The sequence below is a fragment of the Diabrotica virgifera genome, chromosome 3 (assembly GCF_917563875.1).
Source record: "Diabrotica virgifera virgifera chromosome 3, PGI_DIABVI_V3a".
NCBI lineage: Eukaryota > Metazoa > Arthropoda > Insecta > Coleoptera > Chrysomelidae > Diabrotica > Diabrotica virgifera.
The window spans coordinates 218,393,851-218,419,815 of record NC_065445.1 but is presented as its reverse complement, the minus strand read 5'-3'; the positions used below and the strand labels follow the sequence as shown (position 1 = coordinate 218,419,815).

The 25,965-nt window shown below is 33.5% G+C and overlaps 1 protein-coding gene across 1 annotated transcript in view; it reads left to right on the top strand.

Annotated features, from left to right (window-relative positions):
• LOC114331342 (hydrocephalus-inducing protein-like) overlaps positions 1 to 25,965 on the top strand; it is a 691,883-nt gene that overhangs the window by 161,491 nt on the left and 504,427 nt on the right. The window contains exons 19-21 of the mRNA XM_050647266.1: positions 7,372 to 7,575; positions 23,275 to 23,327; positions 24,065 to 24,373. Coding sequence (XP_050503223.1) covers positions 7,372 to 7,575; positions 23,275 to 23,327; positions 24,065 to 24,373 — 566 coding nt within the window. The remainder of the gene's footprint in view (positions 1 to 7,371; positions 7,576 to 23,274; positions 23,328 to 24,064; positions 24,374 to 25,965) is intronic.

Genomic DNA, 25,965 nt, shown 5'->3' with positions numbered 1-25,965 from the left:
TTCATTTACAGCGAGTATTGCTACGCCATCAGCAAAGGAAGCGATCGTAGTATTATGAGACTCTGGTATATCGGCTGTGTAGAGTGAGAAAAGCAGCGGCCCGAGAACACTACCTTGCGGAACTCCGGAGTTAATAGGACAGATGCTGGATTGTTGGTCTTTGAATTTTACTAAAAAATGTCTATTTGATAAGTAGGATTTGATTAGGAGGAAATAGTTACTAGATAGTGCTAATTTTACTTTGTAAAGCAAACCTCTGTGCCAAACTTTGTCAAACGCTTGTGAGATATCTAGGAATACAGCGTTGATATTTCATTTTTCTCTGCGAGTTTTTGATATTCCATTTACTATTCGATGGACTTGTTGTGTAGTAGAGTGGTTTTCCCGAAAACCAAACTGATGTTCTGGTAGTAATGTTAGGAATTCATGATCTGCGTATATTCTTTGTAGCAGTAATCTTTCAAAAACTTTGCTAACGATTGGGAGTAGGCTGATGGGTCGATAAGATGTTACTTCATTGGGCGCTTTGCCTGGCTTAAGGATCATTATGATTTCTGCAAATTTCCATATTTTTGGAAAGTATGATAAACTTAGCATGCGATTAAATATTACTGTTAGCATAATAATGGGCTTACGAGGAAGTAGTTTTAGTACTTGTGCCGAGATTAAGTCATAACCTGGAGACTTTTGTGAGTTGAGTTTGGTTATTTCTTTCTTGACTTCTATAGGAGTAAAACTTTTAATTGGAAGGGACATTTGACATGCTGCGCTAATTAGTTATTCCAATTCTTCATCAGGGTCTGGTGGCTCGGTTTGAAATACACTCGTAAGATGTTCAGCAAAGACGTCCGCTTTTTCTTTGTTGGAACGAGCCCATTCACCATTTGGTTTATGGAGGGGAGGAATAATATAATAATACTTAAACGTATTAAATTAAACGACATAAAGTCGACGAAAATGGGTTTACTATTCGAGTATAGTAGGTACGTGACCCTGTGACCCTTTGGTGTAATAAGAGAGATTAAGGTTTTTTTTTAGATATTATGAGATTAATTAATATTAAATAATATCCAATATTGAACTGGGTCAAGTTTATGTAATATCGACTAACATTTACCTTCACTGTTTATTTAAATGTTAAGAGTTCTAAATATTGAGCCATGGGTGCCGAATAAGCAACCCGTGGATAATTGCAAGAACATAGTTGGATTGTTGAAAATAACATAATTAAAAGACATAATAAACCTGGTGTTCGTCGGGTAAATAAGTTTCATTCTCCTTTAGCAACTTAACATTGAAAAGAACCTGAGAGTCAACCACCCCTAGGCTCCCAGGGTGACAATAACATACCAGTTATATTAGATATAAGATATAACAATTACATCAGTCTGTCATTGATTGATGAAATTTTTTATAGACTTTTTATACAGTGACGGACGAGCTAATAACCGGCAAAATTACGCAAAAAATGGAAAACATATTAAGTTGTGAGATAAAAAGAAATGAAACTGGTAAAGGTGGAAAATTTAGCGATAAAAACTTAAAAAAAAATAAATTTACATTATATTTATTATTTCTGAAACAATCAATATAATGTAGAATCATCTCTTTTTATTTCACAACTTAATATGTTTTCCATCTTTTGCGTTATTTTGAAGGTTATTAGCGCGCTCACATTGTATAATTTTTCTCCTTATATAAGTTGAGTGTACCTCATAACTTTAAAATAATTTTTTTTTTCGAAAAAAGCGTACACATTTTTTTGGAGATGACTGTAGGTCTAGTTTTTTTATATTATATATAAAATGATATTTATAATTTTTTTCCAGATTTTTCGACAAATGCGCTAACTTCAAAACCAGATAAACTGGGTTTTTGGGGGTTTTAGTGGATTTTCTACATTTTTTATACTTTACAATAGCTCAAGTCAATCAAGATTTGTTATAGGTTATATATAATTTAAAGTAACTTAAGCGAAACACGTTTTAAAACCTCCAAAAACCTGGTTTTTAGGACTTTTGAGATTTTTTATGGGGTTAGTCATATTTATTGACATCGATAAAACCTAAATCAGTCGTTACATTTTATTACGTGTTTTTGCAATTGAAAAATAAGACAAAGGTATTTTATCCCACCATCCTCCTTCCCCCACCATAATAAACGTAATTTTTTCGTTTTTTTTTAGGTGTAAGCAATTTAAAATTTTTAAACATTCCCAGTCATATCTCAGGCTTCTAAAATATATATCTATTTTTTATATACCCGTAGGTTGATTTTACATAACCTCAAATGCAACTTTCTTTTTCGAGACGACAAATAACTTTGAAACAACTTCTTTTGTAGATGGCTGCAAGTCAAATTTTTGTATTTTGTGTGTTTTATCAAAAACTATATTTCTATTTTTCAGATTTTTCCTCAAAATGCGCCACCTTCAAAAACCATAAAAACTGTTTTTTAGGAGTTTTAGTCAAATTAGATCAAATTAAGGTTTTATAGGTTATATATTATGTAATTTGAAATAAGCGAGTCCTTTACGACATTTAAAAATGGGGGAAACACATTCAAACCCCCCAAAAAGTGGGGATCATTTGGGGTTCGAACATGTTTTGCTCCTCAATTAGACCTGCCTATATTCCGGGACAAATTAAATAATTTAATTTCCCAAGACTTATCGTTAAAAACTGAACTAGATATCGAAACAGCAGTTGAAAACCTAACAAATAATATTCAAGAAGCAGCTTGGTTAGCCACTACAAACTATGAAACACCTTAGGCAAAAGTGAAATATCTCCCACAATTAAAGAAAAAATTGCTGTCAAAAGACAATTACGGAAACAATAGCTACAGGCAAGGACTGGTGAAAACAAGAAGAAACTTAATAAAGTAACCAACGAATTGAAACAACTAATTCAAGAAGAGCTAAACCAAGGCATTCAAGACTATCTGGAAAGTCTTATACCTACAGAAGCAACGAAATACTCATTATGGAAAGCAACAAGGAAACTCAAAACGCAATAACTTCCAAATCCACCTATCAAAAACTTCAATAATACATGAGCCAGCTGAAGTTTTCGCGGAACATCTAACAAATTTATTTAAACCATTTCCTTCCGAGATATCCACCTCAGAAGAAAAAGAAATAATGGACTATCTAGATGTCCCATTTAAAATGGACTTGCCTCTACCTAAATTTACTGTAAAAGAAGTCAAACACATTGTAAAGCATGAAATCAACATAAAAGAGGCACCTGGATTCGATCTCATTTCTGAAAAAATCCTACAAAAGTTACCTGAAAAATGTTAAAAACTCATAACCTTCATATTCAACGCAATGCTACGCACGAGTTACTTCCCCTACACCTGGAAGGTTGCACAAATCATCATGATCCCTAATATAGACCAATAAGTTTGCTCCTAATGTTATCCAAAGTTTTCGAAAAGCTCTACGCCAGTAGCCTCGAAATAATAATAAAATTAAATAAACTAATTCCAGATCATCAATTTGGATTTGGAAAAAAGCACGGAACGAATGAGGAGGTGCACAGATTAGTAAACCAAATCTACAGGGATCTGAACGGTAAAATATATTGCTCAGCAGCCTTCTTGGATATATCCCAGGCATTTGACAAAGTGTAGCATAGCGGCCTACAATTTAAATTAAAAGAATTCTTACCCTATCCCCACTATCTACTACTAAAATCCTATCTATCAGACAGACATTTCTTCGTGAAACAAGGGAGTGAACTTACTGCATTACATCCAATATATTCTGGCGTTCCCCAAAGTAGCGTCTTGAGACCTAGAATGTTTCTCCTCTATACAGCTGATCTGTCAAGAACAAGAACCACCACTGTAGCAACATTCGCTGATGACACAGCGGTCTTGGCATCCCACACCAATCCGGCCTCAGCATCAAAGAACCTTCAGACAAACCTTGATAAAATCCAAAAGTGGCTAAAAAGATGGCGTATCGGAGTTAATGAAACGAAATCTACACAAATGACATTCACTTTACGCAGAGAAAGATGTCCATCAGTAAAAATCAACGACTGCTACCTCCCACAAGCTGACGATGCTAAATATCTTGGTATGCATTTAGACTGACGGCTGACTTGGAAGAAACATATATTCACCAAAAGAAAACAGCTAGGCCTTAAATTTAGCAAAATGTATTGGCTGATTGGACGCAAATCTAAATTATCATTGGACAACAAAATACCGTTGTATATATATCTTGACTCCAGATCTGCAATATATGCAATGGAAAATACTGATTTTAGTTCATACAAATCAAAAATTTTATGTAATATAAAAAATAATTTGTCTAAAGTGGAAGTAGTATTTATATGGGCAAAAGGGCACGCCGGTATACTGGGTAATGAGAAAGTGGATGAGTTGGCCAAAGATGCAATAAAAAAAGGTGAGGTACTAACTCACATCTTATCGACAGATGCAATAAATGACGTCAAAGTTAGAATAAATAAAATATGGAAAAAAGAATGGAAAAATATTACAAGCATGTCAAAAAATTTATATTTTTCTTTACATCAAGAACTTCCTCCGCCACCTGAATACATATTTAAATATAACCTGCCAAAGCAAGATATTTCTACTATCGTCAGATTAAAAACTCGACACGGGAAATATGAGGTACATCTGCACAAATTAGGAATAATTAATTCATCAGTATGTTTTTGTGATAATGTTTCGATTAGAGATTTAAACCATATTTTCTTGGAATGCAAAATTAACGAGAGATATATAAATCAATTATATTACAATTTACGACAAACACAAGTTCATTTTCCAATTAGTATAGAATGTCTACTAAGTTGTCATAAAATGGAAATATTAAAATTACTCATAAACTACTTGAAAGAAACAAATATAATCATTTAAGTGAAATACGTATAAATATAACAAAACTAATAAATTGAGGTAAAAATAAAATAAAAATCTGTGGCTAACGGACTCGCATCCAAGCCATTTTTTCACACACACACACACACACACACACACACACACACACACACACACACACACACACACACACACACACACACACACACACACACACACACACACACACACACACACACACACACACACACACACACACACACACACACACACACACACACACACACACACACACACACACACACACACACACACACACACACACACACACACACACACACACACACACACACACACACACACACACACACACACACACACACACACACACACACACACACACACACACACACACACACACACACACACACACACACACACACACACACACACACACACACACACACACACACACACACACACACACACACACACACACACACACACACACACACACACACACACACACACACACACACACACACACACACACACACACACACACACACACACACACACACACACACACACACACACACACACACACACACACACACACACACACACACACACACACACACACACACACACACACACACACACACACACACACACACACACACACACACACACACACACACACACACACACACACACACACACACACACACACACACACACACACACACACACACACACACACACACACACACACACACACACACACACACACACACACACACACACACACACACACACACACACACACACACACACACACACACACACACACACACACACACACACACACACACACACACACACACACACACACACACACACACACACACACACACACACACACACACACACACACACACACACACACACACACACACACACACACACACACACACACACACACACACACACACACACACACACACACACACACACACACACACACACACACACACACACACACACACACACACACACACACACACACACACACACACACACACACACACACACACACACACACACACACACACACACACACACACACACACACACACACACACACACACACACACACACACACACACACACACACACACACACACACACACACACACACACACACACACACACACACACACACACACACACACACACACACACACACACACACACACACACACACACACACACACACACACACACACACACACACACACACACACACACACACACACACACACACACACACACACACACACACACACACACACACACACACACACACACACACACACACACACACACACACACACACACACACACACACACACACACACACACACACACACACACACACACACACACACACACACACACACACACACACACACACACACACACACACACACACACACACACACACACACACACACACATACCGTTGTATAAGGCCATTCTCAAACCTGTGTGGACATATGGAATACAACTTTAAGGAACCGCCAGTAATTCCAACATTGACATCCTACAAAGATTCCAAAACAAAGTGTTGCGAACCATCGTTAATGCACCTTTCTACATTCCCAATAGGGTCATTCTACGCGACGTCAAGTTGGAATCCATGAAACAAGTGATCTACCAGTTCAGTGTTCGTTACAGTGAAAGAGTGTCAGTGCACCCTAACGTGTTGGCCAAGCACCTAAATGTGGCCGATGTTAAAGCTTGCTGCCTGTCGACCTGTCTCCAGGACTCAGATAAGTTTTAGCTTCTAAGGAAATATAGACACCAGTAGGTGCTCTCATTGTAAAAAAACACTAAGTTTAAATTTAGCTAGTCCTTTAAAGGATATCTCTCACTGGAGGGATACTCTACCCGGCAGATTAAACGATAAAAAGTTAAACGCTTTCTTCGAAAAAATATTGTTAAAGTTTATGTACACTCAACCCACGGGTCTATAAAAATAGACGTGCCTACATATTTTGAAAAGCCTCGTCTATCCATGTGAATTTTTTGAAAATGTTTAAATTGATTGCATCCCACTTAAAACATAAAAATGAAAAATTATGTTTTTGGTGATAGGAGAAGGGGGGGGGCTTTTGTGTTAAAATTGTCACTTATAAGCTTAGTCTTATTTTTTAGTCACACAGAGCTTAAAAAAGTGAAAAAAATCTAGGATTAAGGACATTTTACCTAAGTTAACGGGTTTTTCATCACCGGTTTTTTCGTACCCACCTACGGTTTTTCATCATAAAACTTTAGATAACTTTTTTAATCTTATTTTGTTTTTAATTTTCTTGGTCTGCTCAGTCTGCTAAGAGTTTTAACATAAACCAAAATTGGCAATCTTATTATTGTATATTAACCTGCTGTGCTATAGTTGCGGGTTTCTTCGATATAAATGCCTACTTATAACCTGATGTTTGTTTACAGGAAATTGTTTCACTTATAGGAGAAGTATGTTTTCCAACAATTAAATTCGAGCCACAGAAACTTGATTTTGGTTGCATACCAATTGATTCCACTGCATATCGGTACGTGGTTTTGGAAAATATTACCTTTTTACCGGTAGATTTTACGTGGGAGATAGATATGGATAGTTTTCGAATAACGAAGTTGGAGGAAACTGAAGCAGCAGTAAGTAAAGTAATAAATATAGATATATCGCACCCTCAGTAATCTAAGGGCTCAATTCAAATTTTTTATTAACTATAATTTTAAATGATAAGGGCACAAAATGAAATTCTCTACCGATTGCCGCTGACAGAGAGAGAACAAGGACATTAATGGTTCGTTAACTATAATTTGTGCTTCTCTCTCACTCTCCCCGGCCACCTATCGTTTTTACTACTACAAGGTAGCAATCAGCAATAATTTGTCTTTCTATGACGAAAATCCTGGTGAGATCGTATTTAAACATTTTGTATTATATAGAACAATTTTTAGTTGAGCCGTTATATTATGCAAAATGTAATTAATAATTGGGTCTAATTCATAATAAATCGCTATTTACATAAACAGTGACAGGGACATTAATAATATTTTAACATTTTTTTATATAATAGGATTAGTAAATAATAAATAATTAATATACCTTTTGGATTAATTTTTAAGCCCACTAGCACTCAATACGGGTACGCCTATGGCCGTATCCGTAAATAACTACCCTTGGCTAATTTTATTATTATAACGATCAGGAGCTAGCGGCTCTTGCACATTTCGTTGTCGGTATGACAAACGCAAATAGTTTATAGAGACCCTAACAAACTAGTATTGTTAGAATTTTTCTGCATAAAGCCAATTTTAATCACGAGTAATCGAGTAATCGCATCATAAAACTAGTCCCGTTTTTATAACGTTAGAAAATAGTGTAATAAAAGCCTCTTTACCGATATAGCGTTAAAAACCGTTTACCAGTCTACTAAAATCCCGTTAGGTACCCTATTCAAAACGGGGATGTTTATTGCCATATTTTATAACTATTTTCTGTTTAATTTCTATTTCAAAGGATCTATATTTTTCGAACTAAAATACCGTTACCTTATCTAAAAACCAAAATAGGTCGGTACTTTTTAAGAAGTTGCTATTTTTTTTAGAGAAGATATATCCCCACTTTTTTTAAGCAAAAGCATCGAAAATATTGCGAATAGGAGAGGTCTTGGTGGCTGAGTATCTTCGAGTGCAGACGTGTCTGTCTCGTATCTAATATCTTATCTGCAATATATCTTGGGAGTGAGAAGTCACTCTATTATCTTATCTGAGTGTGAATTCACTTTATCATCTTCCTGATTTAGATTTAACATCCGATTAGATCCAAATCACACTATAAGTAACTTCAGTGCTTGATTACTATTTAAAGTAAAGTTAGATTCAGTGCAATTTAAGAGGCAACATCATCAGAGTTACTTTAAGTGTCTTAATTAAACATACATCCAATTATCTTCAAAAGTAGAGCTAATCTACCTCAAACCTTTCTTCATCTGTGGTTAAGGCTAACCACCGATGTAATCTAGTTCACTTAAGGACAGCGATTTCATTAATAGAACTTTTTAATCATTAAATAAGAACTTTTCATTATCAAACATTAATTACAAACATTCACTATTTAATTAAAAGCTGTGCGAATGGCTTATTTTATAAAACCGAGTGCGGGTGGTTTTTGAATTTTGAACTATAAACTTTTGTTAACTTTGTATGCTTTGCAAGTAATTTTATTATACAGTGCGGTAGAATAAGTGTTACCCCCCTGTTAACTTGTTTATTTTAAGAATATAAGCAAAACGCTCAGACAGGTAGATTTTTAAATTAACCATGGTATATTATGGAATCAACGTTTCGAACTTTACGCGATCCCTCTTCAGGTGATAGCCATAAGTTTGATTTTTTTAAATAGGAAAGTACATCATGTGTCACCTCATTTAAAAGCTCTTAAAATACTGATTTCAAAAATGTATAATACTTTAATCCTGTTTGAGAGCGTAGGCGCAAAATTTCGGTCGAATTCTTTCTAAATGCAATCATTTTTTTCGAATCCTGAAAAAACTAATAAATATTTTTAAAAAATTTAAACGCAGAATGAAATATTACAGTATTCCCGATCATCCAAAGTCCCTGAGAACTCTTATAATGTTTATTGTAACAAGTCACAGTGGTGAAAAAAAGAGAAAATTTAGTGTGATTTTTAATTTCAAATATATCATTCAAAGAAACTTTTCGTTTATTTTAAGGGACTGTCAGCCCTCGGTAACAATCTAATCTTTCATTCTGCGTTTAAATTTTTCAAAAATACTTATTAGTTTTCTCAGGATTCGAAAATAAAAAATGCGTTAAAAAATTTTGCGCCTACGCTCTCAAAAAGGATTAAAATATTATACATTTTTGTAATAAGTATTTCAAAAGCTGTTAAATGAGGTGTCACATGATGTACTTTACCATTTAAAAAAATCAAAGTTATGTCTATCACCTGAAGAAGGATCGCGTAAAGTTCGAAACGTTGATGCTATAATATACTATGATTAGTCTAAAAATCTACCTGTCCGATCGTTTTGCTTATATTCTTAAAATAAACAAGTTAACGGGGCGGGGGGGGGGGGGGTAACACTTATTCCACCGCACTGTATATTTGTCCTTTATATTTTCTATCCATATTAAATTTATAATATTAGTTATCTCAAGATAAGAAGTAAACAGCAAAGAGAGTATCTGTTATGATAGATGCTCGATTGAATTTTTTTTATTAATGACTAGGCTGTCTTTACTGTTCTTTTAATTGTGCCTGATTTTACCATATGATACTTGTAATTCTTTTATCATATTTATTGTTTATTTCTACATGTATCCAACCACACATTAATTGTTGGTGCAGTTTTGACTTGTGTATAAAGTTTCCTGTTTATTACTTGTTTTTTGGGATTCACCCTTCTGGTGAACCATTTGCTCAATATATTGTTTTTTTGTGTTCCTGATTTCTATTTATCTACTCCTAATAAGTTTCATGATAAGAGATTCTAAATATTTGCTAAGTAACATAACCAATCACTATATTATCTTCGACCAGGAGAAAAATCACGTAGAATAAGTTTTGTAGGTAAGTAGGTGGACGACTGTCATCGAATGTATTTATTATTTCTTTATACAGGGTGTCCAGAAACTCTACCGACAAACGAAGACAGGAGATTCCTCAGATAATTTTAAGACAATTTAACCCAATTCACCTAGTCCGAAAATGCTTCCTAAGGGAGCTAGAGCTCTTTAAAGATGGCGCCATGTAATTAGTTTTTCTTAAATACCTCCAGAACGCTTCTATTTAGAAAAACGAAAATTTGTATACATATTTACTTTCCTGAAATGAATCGATTCCATCTATTGCGAATTTCTAGTACCGGTCATAGGCTTCCGTTTTGGGTAGGGCAAAGGTTATTTTATCGCATAACTTTTTTGTCTTCAACTTTTAAGCATTTTTGATACTGGATTATTAAACTGTGAGGTATTCTAGTACTAAAAGGTACGCTTACTTTAAGTCGGTACGGTCGGTAGGATACACCGTTCTCTAGAAAAATCGATTTGAAAGTTTTCAGTTTTGGGAATTTGAAAAAAAAAGTTAAAAAAAATTAAAAAAAAACGATGTATTTTACCAACTTAAAGCAAGAGTAACTTTTAGTACTCGAATATTTCATAATTAAATAATCTAGTGTCAAAAATACTTAAAAATTAAAGACAATAAAGTTATGTTATAAAATAACTGTTGACCTACCCAAAACGGACGCCTATGACCGGTACTAGAAATTCGCCATTAATGAAATCGATTAATATCTGGAATATAAATAAATGTACCAGTTTTCATCTTTCTAAATAGTTTTTTTTGAATCTTTTTTTTTTTTAATTCAAGGAACGAAAAATTTTCAAATCGATTTTTCTAGAAAACGGTGTATCCTATCGACTTAAACTAAGAGTACCTTTTAGTACTAGAATAACTCACAATTTAATAATTCAGAGTCAAAAATGCTTAAAAATTAAATACAAAAAAGTTAGGCGATAAAATAACCGTTGCCCTACCCAAAACGGACGCCTATGACCTGTACTAGAAATTTGCAATGGAAGGAATCGATTCATTTTAGGAAAGTAAATATGTATACAAATTTTCGTTTTTCTAAATAGAAGCGTTCTGGAGGTATTTAAGAAAAACTAATTACATGACGCCATCCTCAAAGAGCTCTAGCTCCCTTAGGAAGCATTTTCGGACTAGGTGAATTGGGTTAAATTGTCTTAAAATTATCTGAGGAATCTCCTGTCTTCGTTTGTCGGTAGAGTTTCTGGACACCCTGTATAGTGTGTTGACATTTATTTTTTTACTAATTAACTGTTCCTATCTTTCTTGTATTTGGTCTCAGAACCTAATTATCTTTCCTTACCTGTTTTCGTTTCTAAGGTTTCTTAATTTTCCCATTGTAACCCCAAAAAGTTAAGTGGCGCCCTCTTTCTCTCTTCCCTTATCTTAGGTAATTTTACCTATCTATCTTTTTATCTGTTTCTCTCTCTTCTCTAATCTACCTTCTCTTGTCTTATCTTTACCTATTTCTTCTATTGGCCCCATTCCACGTTACAAAAGCTAGTTTCGAACCCACGACTGGCTCTCCACCAACCATCTGGCTACCGTTCGGAGTGTCTCCATTGGTGATCTTTCTAGCACCATCCAAAAAAAGGTTTCCGAGGTTACAATATAAAGGATCAAACTTAAACAGTTTCTTATTTCGGTTACGTATTTTTGTACTATATGGGACTAACTTGAAAGTATTTTTTTTCCATTACTTGTAATTAATTTTAATTTATTGATATTATTATTTTTTGTCATTGCTATTTATTGTACAGCTATCAAATAACAAATGTGTGAAATTTCACATTTATAACTTAAGTAACAAGCATGTTATTTAAAAAAATTGCTGCAATGTAGGAAACCCAAATCTTTAAACGCGATTTCCCAAAAATCTACTTTTTTGAATTGTGCCTCTGTATTACTAAGGGTGCGATATGAATTTTTGCCTACATTTTAACATTAATAATCTTATTATACATATATAATATAAATCTTATAATATAATAAACTATATATACACATAATCTACTAATGTGATATTTTATTTGGGGAACGTGCAAACAATAATGAAGCGAAAGACTTTTGATCGTTTTAATAACTAAAAAAATACTGGATCCTTTGTAAAAGGTATATTTAAAAGACCCCAATAAGGGTTACATCACATAAACAAAACGTTTTCGGATTAACAAATAGTCCATCATCAGTGTTTAAAAGCCAATAGCATGCATGCGTGAGCCACCAAAAAGTTATGGGTCAAAACCCTTTAAATGTTACAAGATCTTAAATGATACTACATTTGATAAATAAAATTAATGGGTGTTACAAATATTCCTGGATATTACCCAGGGCAATACAGGACTCTAACTCACGCGGATATAATGAGGGAAAAACCTCACATATTGAGAGTTTAGTGACAACTTGTTTTTGGTGGCTCACGCATGCATAATATTGGCGTTTAAACACTGATGATGGATTATTTGTTAATCCGAAAAAGTTTTGTTTATTAACACGCTATTTAAGACCCTTATTGGGGTCTTTTAAATATACCTTTTACAAAGGACCCAGTATTTTTTGTGATTTATGGTATACAGCCAGCTACAGGAATTTTATTTTCCTCGTGGATTTTTGTTTTAATAACTGTATTTAAAGATCAAATTTAAAATTATTATTTTGGATCAGGATAATGAACATAAACATTACCGAACTATGTAATACAAAGAGAAGAGTTCTAATCGAGAGAAACAGATAATTTTAATTAATAGTAATGTTTCAAATTGACGAGTGATATTATAATAATATTATAGTGAATATAATATTATTATATTGGTATTAGTAATATAATAACAGCTCTTCTTCTTGATGTGCCTATCCTGGGTAGAGTATCCGTGACGAATGTTGGCAATCATCATGGCAATATTTATCTTATCGACGTACGACGTATCTATAACGACGTACTTCGTCTTTCTGGATCCAGCTCTTCAAATATTTTTCCTTGTAGAATGGCTTGTAGGAGGGCATATCTGGATTCATTTCGCAAACTGTGTCCAAATATTGTACCTTTCGAGAATTTATGGTGGTCAGTACCTCTCAGTTCTTCATTCTTCTGAGGACCTCCTTGTTTGCGACGCAGTCAGTCCACGTGATTTTAAGTATTCTCCGATATAGCCACATCTTAAATGCTTACAATTTTCTGGACTTATCTTCATTTAAGGTCCACGTTTCAACATCATAAAAAAGGACAGAGAAGACCAGTGCCGGATTTAGGATATTTGCGGTCCTAGGCCTAATTACTCCGAGCGGCCCCCGATAACTTCACGATTATGTAATTAAAGCATAAAGACTTAATAATAATTATAACGTTTATTTCAATTTTACTTTTTAAAATTCGTGATACAAAGTATAACATAAATGAATAGAAATGCTTTCAATGTTCTATTTGAATACGGAAATAAATAGGTTGAAATGTATTTACTAATTAAATAATCTTGGTTTGCAAATTTGGCTAAAACTCCAAAACAGTTCTAACAATTTCTATATTGATACAAATTTCGAAACAGAAAATTTATAGAAAGAATTCTATATTTATAGAAGCCTTTGAGATGTTGGTTTTTCGAAGGATGTTGAAGATCTCTTGGACAGATCACGTGACCAACAACGAGTTGCTGAGAAGAATGGAGACTGAGAGAGAATTCCTAAATATTGTAAAAAACAGAAAAACAAGTTATCTAGGAAATAATTTATATAGGAGAAAGATACAACTTTTTACGACTCATAATGGAAGGGAAAGTGGAAGGAAAAAGAGGATCAGGAAGAATAAAATGCTCCTGGCTGAAGAACGTGAGAGACTGGACACGCATGGACATACATTCGATACTAAGAACCGCTCAAGATAGAGAACAATTTGCTGTAGATATAGCCAACCTTCAGTAATAGTCTGGGCTGATAATCGGAGAATAGGCCATTTTTGGTAAAAGTTATTTACCAGCAATTTATTGCTGGAATCGAATCTTATGATTGTATATATTAATAATATAGGTATGCAAAGTCCGCAGATAGTGTGCTACTTTTTATAAACAAAATGGCGCCCGAAAATCGTTTTTTTTTTCAATTTTTGCAACTCCAAAGATTTTAACTTTACACCAAAAATACTCAAATAAAAATTCACCGCAAATAAATTCTGCATAGAGACTTGTTTTTTCCGATTTACTTCGACGAAAGCTTTCACCGGAAAAAACGGGGTTTCCAACAAAATCTTTAATTTTCAACTAAACTTTTAGATAAGTAATTGTTAATCAATAATTAAATAACTTGGTAGTGTAAAAGCCCTTTTTGTATATATTATAGTTCCAGAAGCCGATGGAAATTGAATGAACAGTTTAGCAACAATTGAATTGTTGATTAAAAATTTACGGTCGCTATAATAACGACAATAATTATGATGCTTAAGAATAGCTATGATTTTTTTATAAAAAGACACTATACCTATCTAATGTACTTTACAGAATTTAAATTGGACTAGTTAATCGGCCTCAGGAATATTTTAAAATTATTAACAATTTTTTGGCTTAAAAACAAATAGAATAGCTCGGGAAATAATAAACTAAATTAAATTGTGAAGCGGTATTCGAAAAACAGCGACAGGATGCTTCTTTTAAAAGAAAAAACGTTTAATTATGTTGAGCAGTTCCTGAGATACAACCGGTCAAAGTTGACCGGAATTTACGTAAAAGATATAAACAATAGGATCATAATTTTCAAACCGTCACCTTTTTATTTTTGTCGTCTTTCTTCACACCAATTTTTATATCCTTAAAGTACTCATAACATATATTATTATAATAAAAACTATCGATAATACGTGTGAAAATTTGCCAAAAATAGTAAAATTCCAATCAAAAATTAGGTTGGAGAAAATGTAACCCTCAAAGTTCAAAATCGGTATAGTTAAAAAAAATGCATTTTCTCGGCTTCCCATTGAGCAATTTCCTTCATTCTTTTTTTGTTCCCAAGTAACTCGTGTAGAGCCATTGAACTAACCCATTATTAAATGTCAGACTTGCTCTTGTTTTGTTATAATAAATTAATTTATTTATTATAACACAAAATTTTAATTTGTTTAAATAAAAATTGTTTAAATAATTATACAGCTTTCAAATGAGAATAGTTATGTTTTTAACTTTAAAAGGTACACTTGTAGTAAGTTTATCTAAAAAAAAGCCAACAACTGGAAAAAATATGTAGTTTTCTGTTCTTATAAATAAATTAATCTATTATAACAAAACAAAAGCAAGTTTGATATATAATAATGCGTTAATTCGATGGCTCTACTCTAGTTATTAGGGAACAGAAAAATAATGAAGGAAATTGCTCCACGGGAAGCAGAGAAAATGCATTTTTTTAACGTATACCGATTTTGAACTTTGAGGGTTACATTTTCTCCAACCTAATTTTTGATTGGAATTTTGCTATTTTTGGTAATTTTCACACGTATTATCGATAGTTTTTATTATAATAATATATGTTATGAGTATTTTAAAGATATGAAAATTGGTGTGGAGAAAGAAGACAAAAATAAAAAGGTGATGGTTTGAAAACTATGATCCTATTGTTTATATCTTTGCCGTAAATTCTGGTCAAATTTCACCGGTTGTATCTCAGGAACTGCTCAACATAATTAAACGTTTTTTCTTTTAAAAGAAGTGTCCTGCCGCTATTTTTCGAATACCGTTTTCAAAATTTAATTTAGTTTAATATTTCCCGAGATATTCTATTTGATTATAAGCCAAAAAATTCTTTATAATTTTAAAATATTTCTGAGGCCGCTTAAATAGTCCAATTTCAATTCTGTAAAGTACATTAGACAGGTATAGTGTCTTTTTATAAAAAAATCATAGTTATTCTTATGCATTATAATTATTGTCGTTATTATAGTGACCGTAAATTTTTAATTAACAATTCAATTGTTGCTAAACTGTTCATTCAATTTCCATCGACTTCTGGAATTATAATCCATACGAAAATGGCTTTTATATTACTAAGTTATTTAATTATTGATTAACAATTACTTATCTAAAATTTTAGTTGAAAATTAAAGATTTTGTTGGAAAAACCCGCTTTTTCCCGGGAAAGTTTTCGTCAAAGTGAATCAGGAGAAACACGTCTCTATGCAGAATTTAATTGTGGCGAATTTTTATTTGAGTGTTTTTGGTGTAACGTTAAAATCTATGGAGTTATAGAGCAAAAATTGAAAAAAACACGATTTTCGGGCCCCATTTTGTTTATAAAAAAAGTAGCACACTATCTGCGGACTTTGCATACCCATATTATTAATATATACAATCATAAGATTCGATTCTAGCAACAAAATTGCTGGTAAATAACTTTTCCTTGTATTTTGCTAATTAGCCCAGAGTATAATGGAGAAGGCACCTTAAGAAGATAGAAAATATATAATTCAAAACGTTAGCAAACAGCAGTTATTTGTAAAATTATTAATATTGCTAAAATGATTATATTATAAATAATTAGTATTGTAGTTAATTGTTAACATTAAATACCATTTGTTTCATTTGGAGGGAAAAGTACAGATGACAACAAAAAACTAAAAAAAGCCGAGTTGAAAAGACATTATAAGTAAAAGAACAAGCAAAATAATATAAACTGTACTAGTAATGGGCTACGGTACTGAAAAATAAAAATATTAATGCCTGGTTGCACCAACAAATCTTAAGCTCCAGCTTAACCCAGCTCAGCTTATAGATAGGGCCCATTTAAATGTCACATACGTTGCACCATAATTTTCAATTCTTATCAATGCAATCCACATGACAATCCATTGTGGCAAGCTGAAAATTGATCTAAGACTTAATGGTGCGTTAATGCACGCCTTAAGCTTAAGATCTGTTGGTGCAACCAGGCATAAGAATACAACAAATAAACTTCTAGATTATCTAGATCGTTCAATTCATTATTCTCTTATAATAAATATCATATCTAAACTCTAAAAACTCACTTTTCTAGCTTTTTTGGCTACAAAATCTTTAATCAAATTTTTAAAGTCTAAGGCTTGAAAAAGCTCAGCATTTGAAACAAAACTAGCCGAACTAGACAATCTAGAATCTTCGTAAGAAGTCGAGTTACTCAACTAGTTTTTGATTCTTTCCAACACGTTGAATGATCTTTCTCCAGATGCATTAGATGTCATCATGCATAGTAGAATGCGCAAAGCCGTGTCCATATTCGGAAATAATGTTGTTAACTGTTTTTCATGAATGATTTTCAGATACTCCAAAAGTGTATTTCTCTGAGGCTTGCTAATCTTGTTGTCATGAAGTTCTATTTCTTCATCAAATATACCTTCAAAAAAGCCTTTGAACTGTACACACGCTTCTCCAAAGTCGCCATCTATGTCGATTCCATACTTTTTAGTAAAAATAGAAACGTTTACCCCGATTTCTTCATTGTAAATTGATGATAAGTTGTTTTAAACCCATATTCTTCATTAAAACTGAAATAAACTTCGGACCTTTCAGTCAATTCTGAATAAAGCGTGTCAATTACAACACTGAATCTTTAAGTTTTCTTTGCCATTATAGTGGGGTTAAGTGGATTTATCTTCTTTGTCTTAGCCAGGGAGAGTTTTTTTTTGGGGCGTCTTTTTATTTCAAGAATATGGGTTTCATTTTTAGACAACTCTTTTCCTCTTTTTTTCACAGGAATCAAAGTTGTCTCTCAGACTCAATGCATACTCCTTTAGAGATTTGTATGTTGCAAGTCACATTCAAGTCTGTAGCAGTTAATGTTTTGCTACTCTTGTCAAAATGTTGTAAAATACACCACGTGTTTAGTAGAACCACTTTTTTACGTGGTTTACGTGGTTTACGTACCACGTGTTTAGTAGAATAGCCATTCTCTTATTTGAAAAATTGTTTACTGATTTCAATTCAATTAGTAAAAGTTTTTTACCAAAAAAGTTTTTTTTTTACAAAACGCTGCGGCCCCCTTTTGCTTGCGGCCCTAGGCCGTGGCCTAGTCGGCCTAGTGGTAAATCCGGCACTGGAGAAGACACAGCATCGTAGCATTCTTACTGTTATACCAAGAGAGAGGTCCATCCGGTTGAAGGTGGATCTAGCTTTGCCGATGAGCACTCCCATCTCTTGGTTGTTGGTCCATTCTTTATTTATTTTGGTGCCGAGGTAGTTGTAGTGCCTCACTCTTTTTCTACAGGGGTTTGGTTGACGTAGAGTCGACCTTTTGTTATGTTTTTCTTACTAATGATCATAAACTTTGTCTTAAGGTGTCATAATGACAGCTCACTCTTTCAAAATAATCTTTTTTGGAACCGATTTCTGGAGTGAAATTCGAAACATTAAATAACAATTATTTTAAAATGTAAGTTTCATTACAGTCAATAGGGATGTTCACAAAAAATTAAAAAGTCATTTTAAACATGTAAAACGATTAAGAAACACCCTAGGAATAATTGTCCAAAATTTCAACAAAATTGAAAAAGCCTTTCTATAAAAAATCTTTATTAGAAATCTAGCATTATTTTAAATTTCAAGAACGCTTGTCTATTGGCCTGACGTCACTAGTTGCATACCCCAAGCGCGCGCCATTCTCATAGTGTTACTGTTTACCTGTTTGGCGTTTCAGGTCATTTTATTTTGTTCTCTTCTTTGTTTTATCAGGGTTAAAGTGGAGTTTTATAGTGAATTTGTTTAGTTTAAAGTGGATAGACTGTTTGTAAGGACACATTTTGTGTTTTACAAAAATAAACAAATAAAATGGAAGAAGGTTTTCAGAAAGCCGATTCGTATAAACTACCGACTGTAGTGTAGATGTAACAATGGTGTATGATTTATTGGCATCTTGTAAAAAAATAAATCTACCACAGCTTTACTGAGTGTATATTCCATATAATTTTCCATGTCTTCTTTAAGCTAAAAAAATAAATGCTTAATACTCCACAAAAAAAATAGAGAAAGTTGTATGCATTCATTGTACGCATGCATATTGTATACATACATTGGCTGGTTATTACTTTACCTTGGTTAGGTGTATTAAAAATATTTTTATTCTTCTTTATGTGCCTTGTCCGTTGTGGACGTTGGCTATCATCATGGCAATTTTAATTTCATTTGAGGCGTTTCTGAATAACTCGATCGATTTTTGTCCAAATCATTGGCGTAAGTTTTTAAGTCATGAGTGTCTTTTCTTCCGGGTCCGCGTTTGCTCTCTATTTTACCTTGCGTTATCAGTTGGAGTATACGATATTTATCATGCCTCATGATATGACCGAAATATTTAAGATTTCGTTTCTTACTTGTAAAAGAGATTTCTTTTTGTTTTCCCATTCGACGCAATACCTGTACGTTGGTGTAAGTCGCCCAGGATATTTTGAGGATACGTGGGTACACCCACATCTCGAATGCCTCTAGCTTTTTCATTAATGTTTCCATTATTGTCCAGGCCTCTGCGCCATATAGCAAGACCGGAAATAATAACATTTTAGCAGCCGCATTTTTAGTGGGAGAGATATTATGTCGCAATGGGTGAAAATATTTCTCATGCATGTTGTTAAATGTTGCTATGTCCTTTTCAACTCTAGATCTTATTTCGGTTATTTCGTATTTCGAGTTGACAACTGTTCCAAGGTAAAAATTATTTTTGAATTTGGGTATTATACATTTTCATTTCAACCAATCTTTTCACTAAATTATTAATGGTTTTAATATAATATAATGTCATACCTACATCCACATATAGTTATTTCAAGGTTTACTTTTACTGCATGTATTATTAGAATCCCGTTTTTAGGAATATCCCAGTTTAAGGAATACAAATTTGAGGTCCCGAAACTTTTTCATTTACTCTTTAAGGGGGTAGGTGCAAAATTTTGGTCCAATGCTATTTAAATTCATTCATTTTTTTCGAATCCTGAAAAAACTAATAAGTATTTTTGAAAAATGTAAATGCAGAAAGAACAATTACATTATTACCAAGGGCCGAAAGTCTCTGGAAAACTTCTATAATATTTATTTTATTAAGTTAGTTCTTTAAGTTAGTTATTTTAAGTTCTAGCTGCAACAAACCATTTCTTTTTCTGTTTTAAATTGGCTGGAACGGCAATAAAAATCTTGTCAGAACTGTTTTTTGATGTATTTACACACCCAGGAACAAAACACCACTTATTTGGCTTTATTTTTAATAATTAAATACGTAAAAAACTGCGCACATTCAAATACACTGAGTAAATAAGTATACAAAACTAGTCGTCGATCAAAGACGTTACGACTGCTGACGTCACAGACCGTAGCCTCGCTGCAGGGTACCGTTTTTCTAGCCTCCAAGAAAATCAACATAACGAACTCATTTATCTTAAAAAATATACATTTTTAAATAGTTTTATGATTGTTACGTTTTTATATACCTTGTAATCTATTGAATTTAACTATATTTAAAAATTAGTGAACATTCATATTATGACTTAATCCCATATAAACATGGATTTAGCTATGATATGGCACAAGAAAACTGTAAACATAGAAATCTGGATATAGCCGGAAGAAATCTACAGACGGAACAGGACACAACCCATATAGCACACAACGTCCGATGTACGTCCATATAACGTACATTTAAAGTCCAAACGTCCATGGACCAAAACTGGACGTACTATGTACGTACATTACGGGACGTCCATTGGACGTTTGATTTCAACGTACATTGGACATCCATTTGTGGTCCATGGATATTTTACACAAAACGCGACTATTATATTAAGTCCCAATACAAACTAAATGAGAATCTTCTTGACAACGTTGTCGCTCTTCGCGCTATCGGTCGTGAAAGGTAGTATTAGACAGGTACTTTTAGGGGATTATCGCTGTTAATTGTTGTGGAATACTGAAGGATGGTTTATTTATGATAATTCACAGAACGGCAAACGCGCTTGTAATATACAACAACGGTACTGACTCTAAAAATAGTTTGGAACAGAAACAGAACAGAGATAATGTGCATGCTTCCTAGGGCGTCATTATCTGAATCTCGTCTTTATGAAAATACATCCTGTGATATATTTGTGTTTTCTGTTTATCGTGCAAGTGCAGTCGTGCATTAATGAAGTTCCTAGTTCCTATAACAAAGTATATATTATAATGAAGTTATAGTAAAGAGAAATAAAAAAGGTCTTTTGTGTAATATTTTTAAGTATAAGTTTAGTATTATAAGGAACTATTCCCTATAAAGGCTTTTTGCTATGTATTCACAAAATTATGGATACTAGATTGCTTTCTGAAAAGTACCCTACAAATGTCCATAAGACGTACATTGAATGTACATAAGGTGTACACTGAAAGCTCCAATACAACGTACAATGTACGTTTGTAGCGGACGTTCTATGGACGTCCAATTTTGTGAACTCTGGACATTCGTTGGACGTCCATCGGATGTCCATTGTACCTTAGCGGGACGTCCATTGGACGTTTCAATGTACACAAATGTACGTCCATTGGATGTCCATAAAACGTACTTGTGCTATCTGGGAATACATGAATGAGAAGAGTAGCCAATGGAAAATAGCCATAAGTCCAGAGAAGATCCAAACAGTCATCTTCAAAGAGAAAAGAGATAGCCCAAAAGAACACTAAAAGTGCAAGACGGACCTATCAAATGGCAGAACAAAGTTCAATACCAAGGAATCATATGCCAAGGTTTAACAGTTCAGAAAACAACAACGGCCAGAGCTTCGATGAAAGGACTCACAGGAATAAGAAGCAAATGAGCAATGAAAACAAAATTTAGATCTATAAGCAGTATCATACTACAGATATGCATCTCTCACATGGAGACATATAAGTCATATGTAATAAGAAAAAGATGTACACAACAATTGTCTAAAGTCTAAAAGAATGTTCAAAAAATAAGTATTTAACATCGATTTTAGAAATTATTTGAAATCGGTGACAGAAACTTAATAATGTACCTACATAAAATGGATGAAAAGAACTGATTTTATGCGTGAAGTCGAGTTCGCTCCGGTTCGTTCAGGTATATTTTAGAAGGGTACGAATTGGCTCCCGCATTAATGCGGGTAGGCTCTCATATAATCGCGGAAACATTAGACATTGTTGCCAAATCGTGTAATATTTATACTGCTTAGGTAATTTACATAGTGATATAGACTTTTTATAGGAAAATTATACTTTTAGACAAATACTTTTAGAGTTTGTTTTAGTTCAACATTGGCATATGTGGCAATTTTAACACAAATTATCGGTGTCGGCCGGTATGCGCTCGAGCGTTTTGCGCTCTTACCTGAAATCGGCCGGTTTGCGCTCTACACTCTAATACCCGAAAGTTAAGTTAGGACCGAAGGGTTAGGTCTTCCTCCTTTCCCATAAATATTTCTAGGAAGGTACCTGTTTCTAACAAAAAGAGAAAATTTGAAAGAAGTGACAACGCTGGGTGATATTTTCGACATGTTTAGGTAAAATAAATTTTGTTTATGGGAGCCAATTCGGACTCTACCTTTTTTAGTTCAGGTAAAATTCTTACCATTGGGAGCGAACTCGACCCCGTCCGATTTTATTTCTCATATCAACATTTTATTATCAAATACCTTGTATACTGAAGGTGTACTTTTAAATCTACAGAGATGTTCAGTTTAAATATTTCCGTATTTATTATTTAAAATATTTAAGAACCATGGTTTACTTTTATATTATTAACTTTTACAGGCAGAATCTAGTCCATTTTTACCAAAGAATAAGACTCCACCTAGTGCGGAAAAGTGAGTATATTTATTTTAAGCTATGATTATAAAACAGTGACTGTAATATGATCAATACTCAGAGATCCGGGATTGTAGCTGTCATGAGATAAATACTCCGGATGGAACTCGGTTCGTTGTCGTTATCTAGCGCGTCTTCTACCTTTGCCGGTAGCGTCTCCAGCGTGCATCGATGGTAGTTGTAGGTTGTTGCTGGGAGTGCGGGCATATAGAGTGAGGGACAGCCAGCGGCAAGTGCTGATGGTGTCATCCTTACACCCACTCCTCTTTGGAAAAGAAAAAATTAGCCTCCATTTAGCACTGTGAAGACTTTAATAGTGCGGTCTTTATCGGTTGTACGATAACCCATTTCGTAAACCGGTCTTGGATGCCTATCAACAAATGAAATGCTGCTTTGAAGATCTTTGGAATGATTCCATTAAATCAATTGGGAGATCATGCCAAGGTTTCTCTACAGTGGATGGATTTTTCCTGTTGGCGGCACCTGCGATGGTATATATCGAAGATATTTGACAAAGGTTATAATTACTACCTAAATTCAAATTTTCAAGGAAATCGACCTTGGTCCTCAAAATTTCACGAGAAAATGGCTGTTGATTGGAGTATTATCTCTCTTTTATTCTCGCCCGTAAATTTCTTTAAATTAAAAATCTTGAAGGTCTGGATCTCAGAGACTGTTTCGCAAATATTATCTTGACTCAACCTATAGTTAGTAAATGAGACATTTTGTTTTGTAGTCGGAAAACAATATTTAATTCTGTTAAACCTACACCGGATTCGGAGCAAATTAAACCAGTTCAAAGCAAAATTATGAAAATATTTGTAGAAAACGCAAGTAAACAAGACACATCAGTACACGTTCAAGCTAAAAAAAGTTTTGCAAGTCAGGAATCCTCTATACAACATTCGTCTTACTCTCAGTTCGATAAAGTTGAAGAAAGGGCGAAAAATATTTTACAAGAGGTATTTTGTGACAAATATGATAAGGAGAAAATAGAGTTTTGGAATGAAAAGAAATATATGCCCGTAGCGGGAGATTCTTTAAGGTAACTGATATCAACCATTTTTATTATTTAGATTGATAATTTTTTTTTGTTTTTATAGCCTTCTTTTTCTTTTTCAAGTTCCATCTTCTATCGAAGGTCAGAAATAATCATGGCTATGCGGACCCTGTTGACTGCTGCTTGAAATAGTTCTGCACTACTGAATTTAAACAATTCCATCAAGATCTTAACTTAACTCAGGATTTTGAAGCTATTTCTTTGTGGCATTTTCATAATTAACTATTTAGATCGGAAATAAGCCACAATTAAATTGAAAAAAAAAATAATTTTATTAACGTTTCGACGCCCAAATCGGATGTCTTTGTCAAAATACAAAATACTACTAAATTAAACAAAAATGTTGTTATTAGTAAAAAATTATTCTAATAATTTATTTAATCTGACTCATTTGTATCGGCAATTCAGACATATATTATACATTTTAAAGTAGAAGACTTTAAAATGATATTGCCAATATTTATGAGTTGCGTTCCTGGGACGACTTTACTGAAAGATAGTTCATTCGATTACATGAAATCAACCCCAACTCAAGAATATCCCCCACAAAAAAATCATAGCATGTGATCTGTCTTTAAAAAGACAACCAAATGCAACGGTGACAGTAAAATTCTCGCGTTAGAGATTCCATAGTAAATCACGAAGCAAAACCAGGAAAAAATCCCGACATCGTAAGTATTTGGTCTTACATTTAGTTTACTCTCAAAACTAATACCAAGTTCTGACTTTAATATATAATATATATTAGGTTGTTTAAATTATAAATAAGATTAATAGTACATAGATATATAAGTAATACTAAAATATAAAATATGTACTTACTCAATATGTTATTGACTTACTAATCGTGGTATTTTCTTTCTACTGACTTCCTCTTTCAGTATGGGTAACCACATCCTACTGCATTCTACCGAGGAATTTGCGACACAATTGGCTTCATTTAGCATAATAATTAGAGCAGCTTCTTTGATTTTTCTCTTTTTACTATCTGCTTCCTTCAGGACTATACTTGAATCTCTCCACTGAACTCTATGTTCATTATCCCATGCGTGTTGGCATATTTGAGATCTGTCAAATTCTCTATTTTTAATATAAGACTGATGTTCACTTATTCTAATGTTTAATGGTCCTGATGTTTCACCTAAATAAAATTGTTCGCATTCACAAGGTATTTTATAAATACAATTCTTTGTTCTTTCTCGTTCATTGTTAGGTTTAGTTTTAGATATAATAGATCTTAATGTGTTTGTCGTTTTGAATATTGTTGAAATGTTGAGTTTATTTCCTATTGTTTCAGTTTCTCGGATAGTCCTTTTATATATGGTATTGATATTTTCCTCGTATTGTTTCTTGTGAATGTTTTAGTGTCCCGTTCTAAGTTGTTCTGTTCCATTCGATCCAATCTTCACAATTCCTTATTTATAAACGATAAAGGATAATCATTTTTTAATAAAACAGATGTTAACAATTGTTTTTCTTCTAAAAATGAATTTTCGTTAAAATAAGTAATAATGGCTCTATCATCATATAAGGATTTAATGATTCCCTTTTTAACGTTGATTTTCCCTCGTGATTTA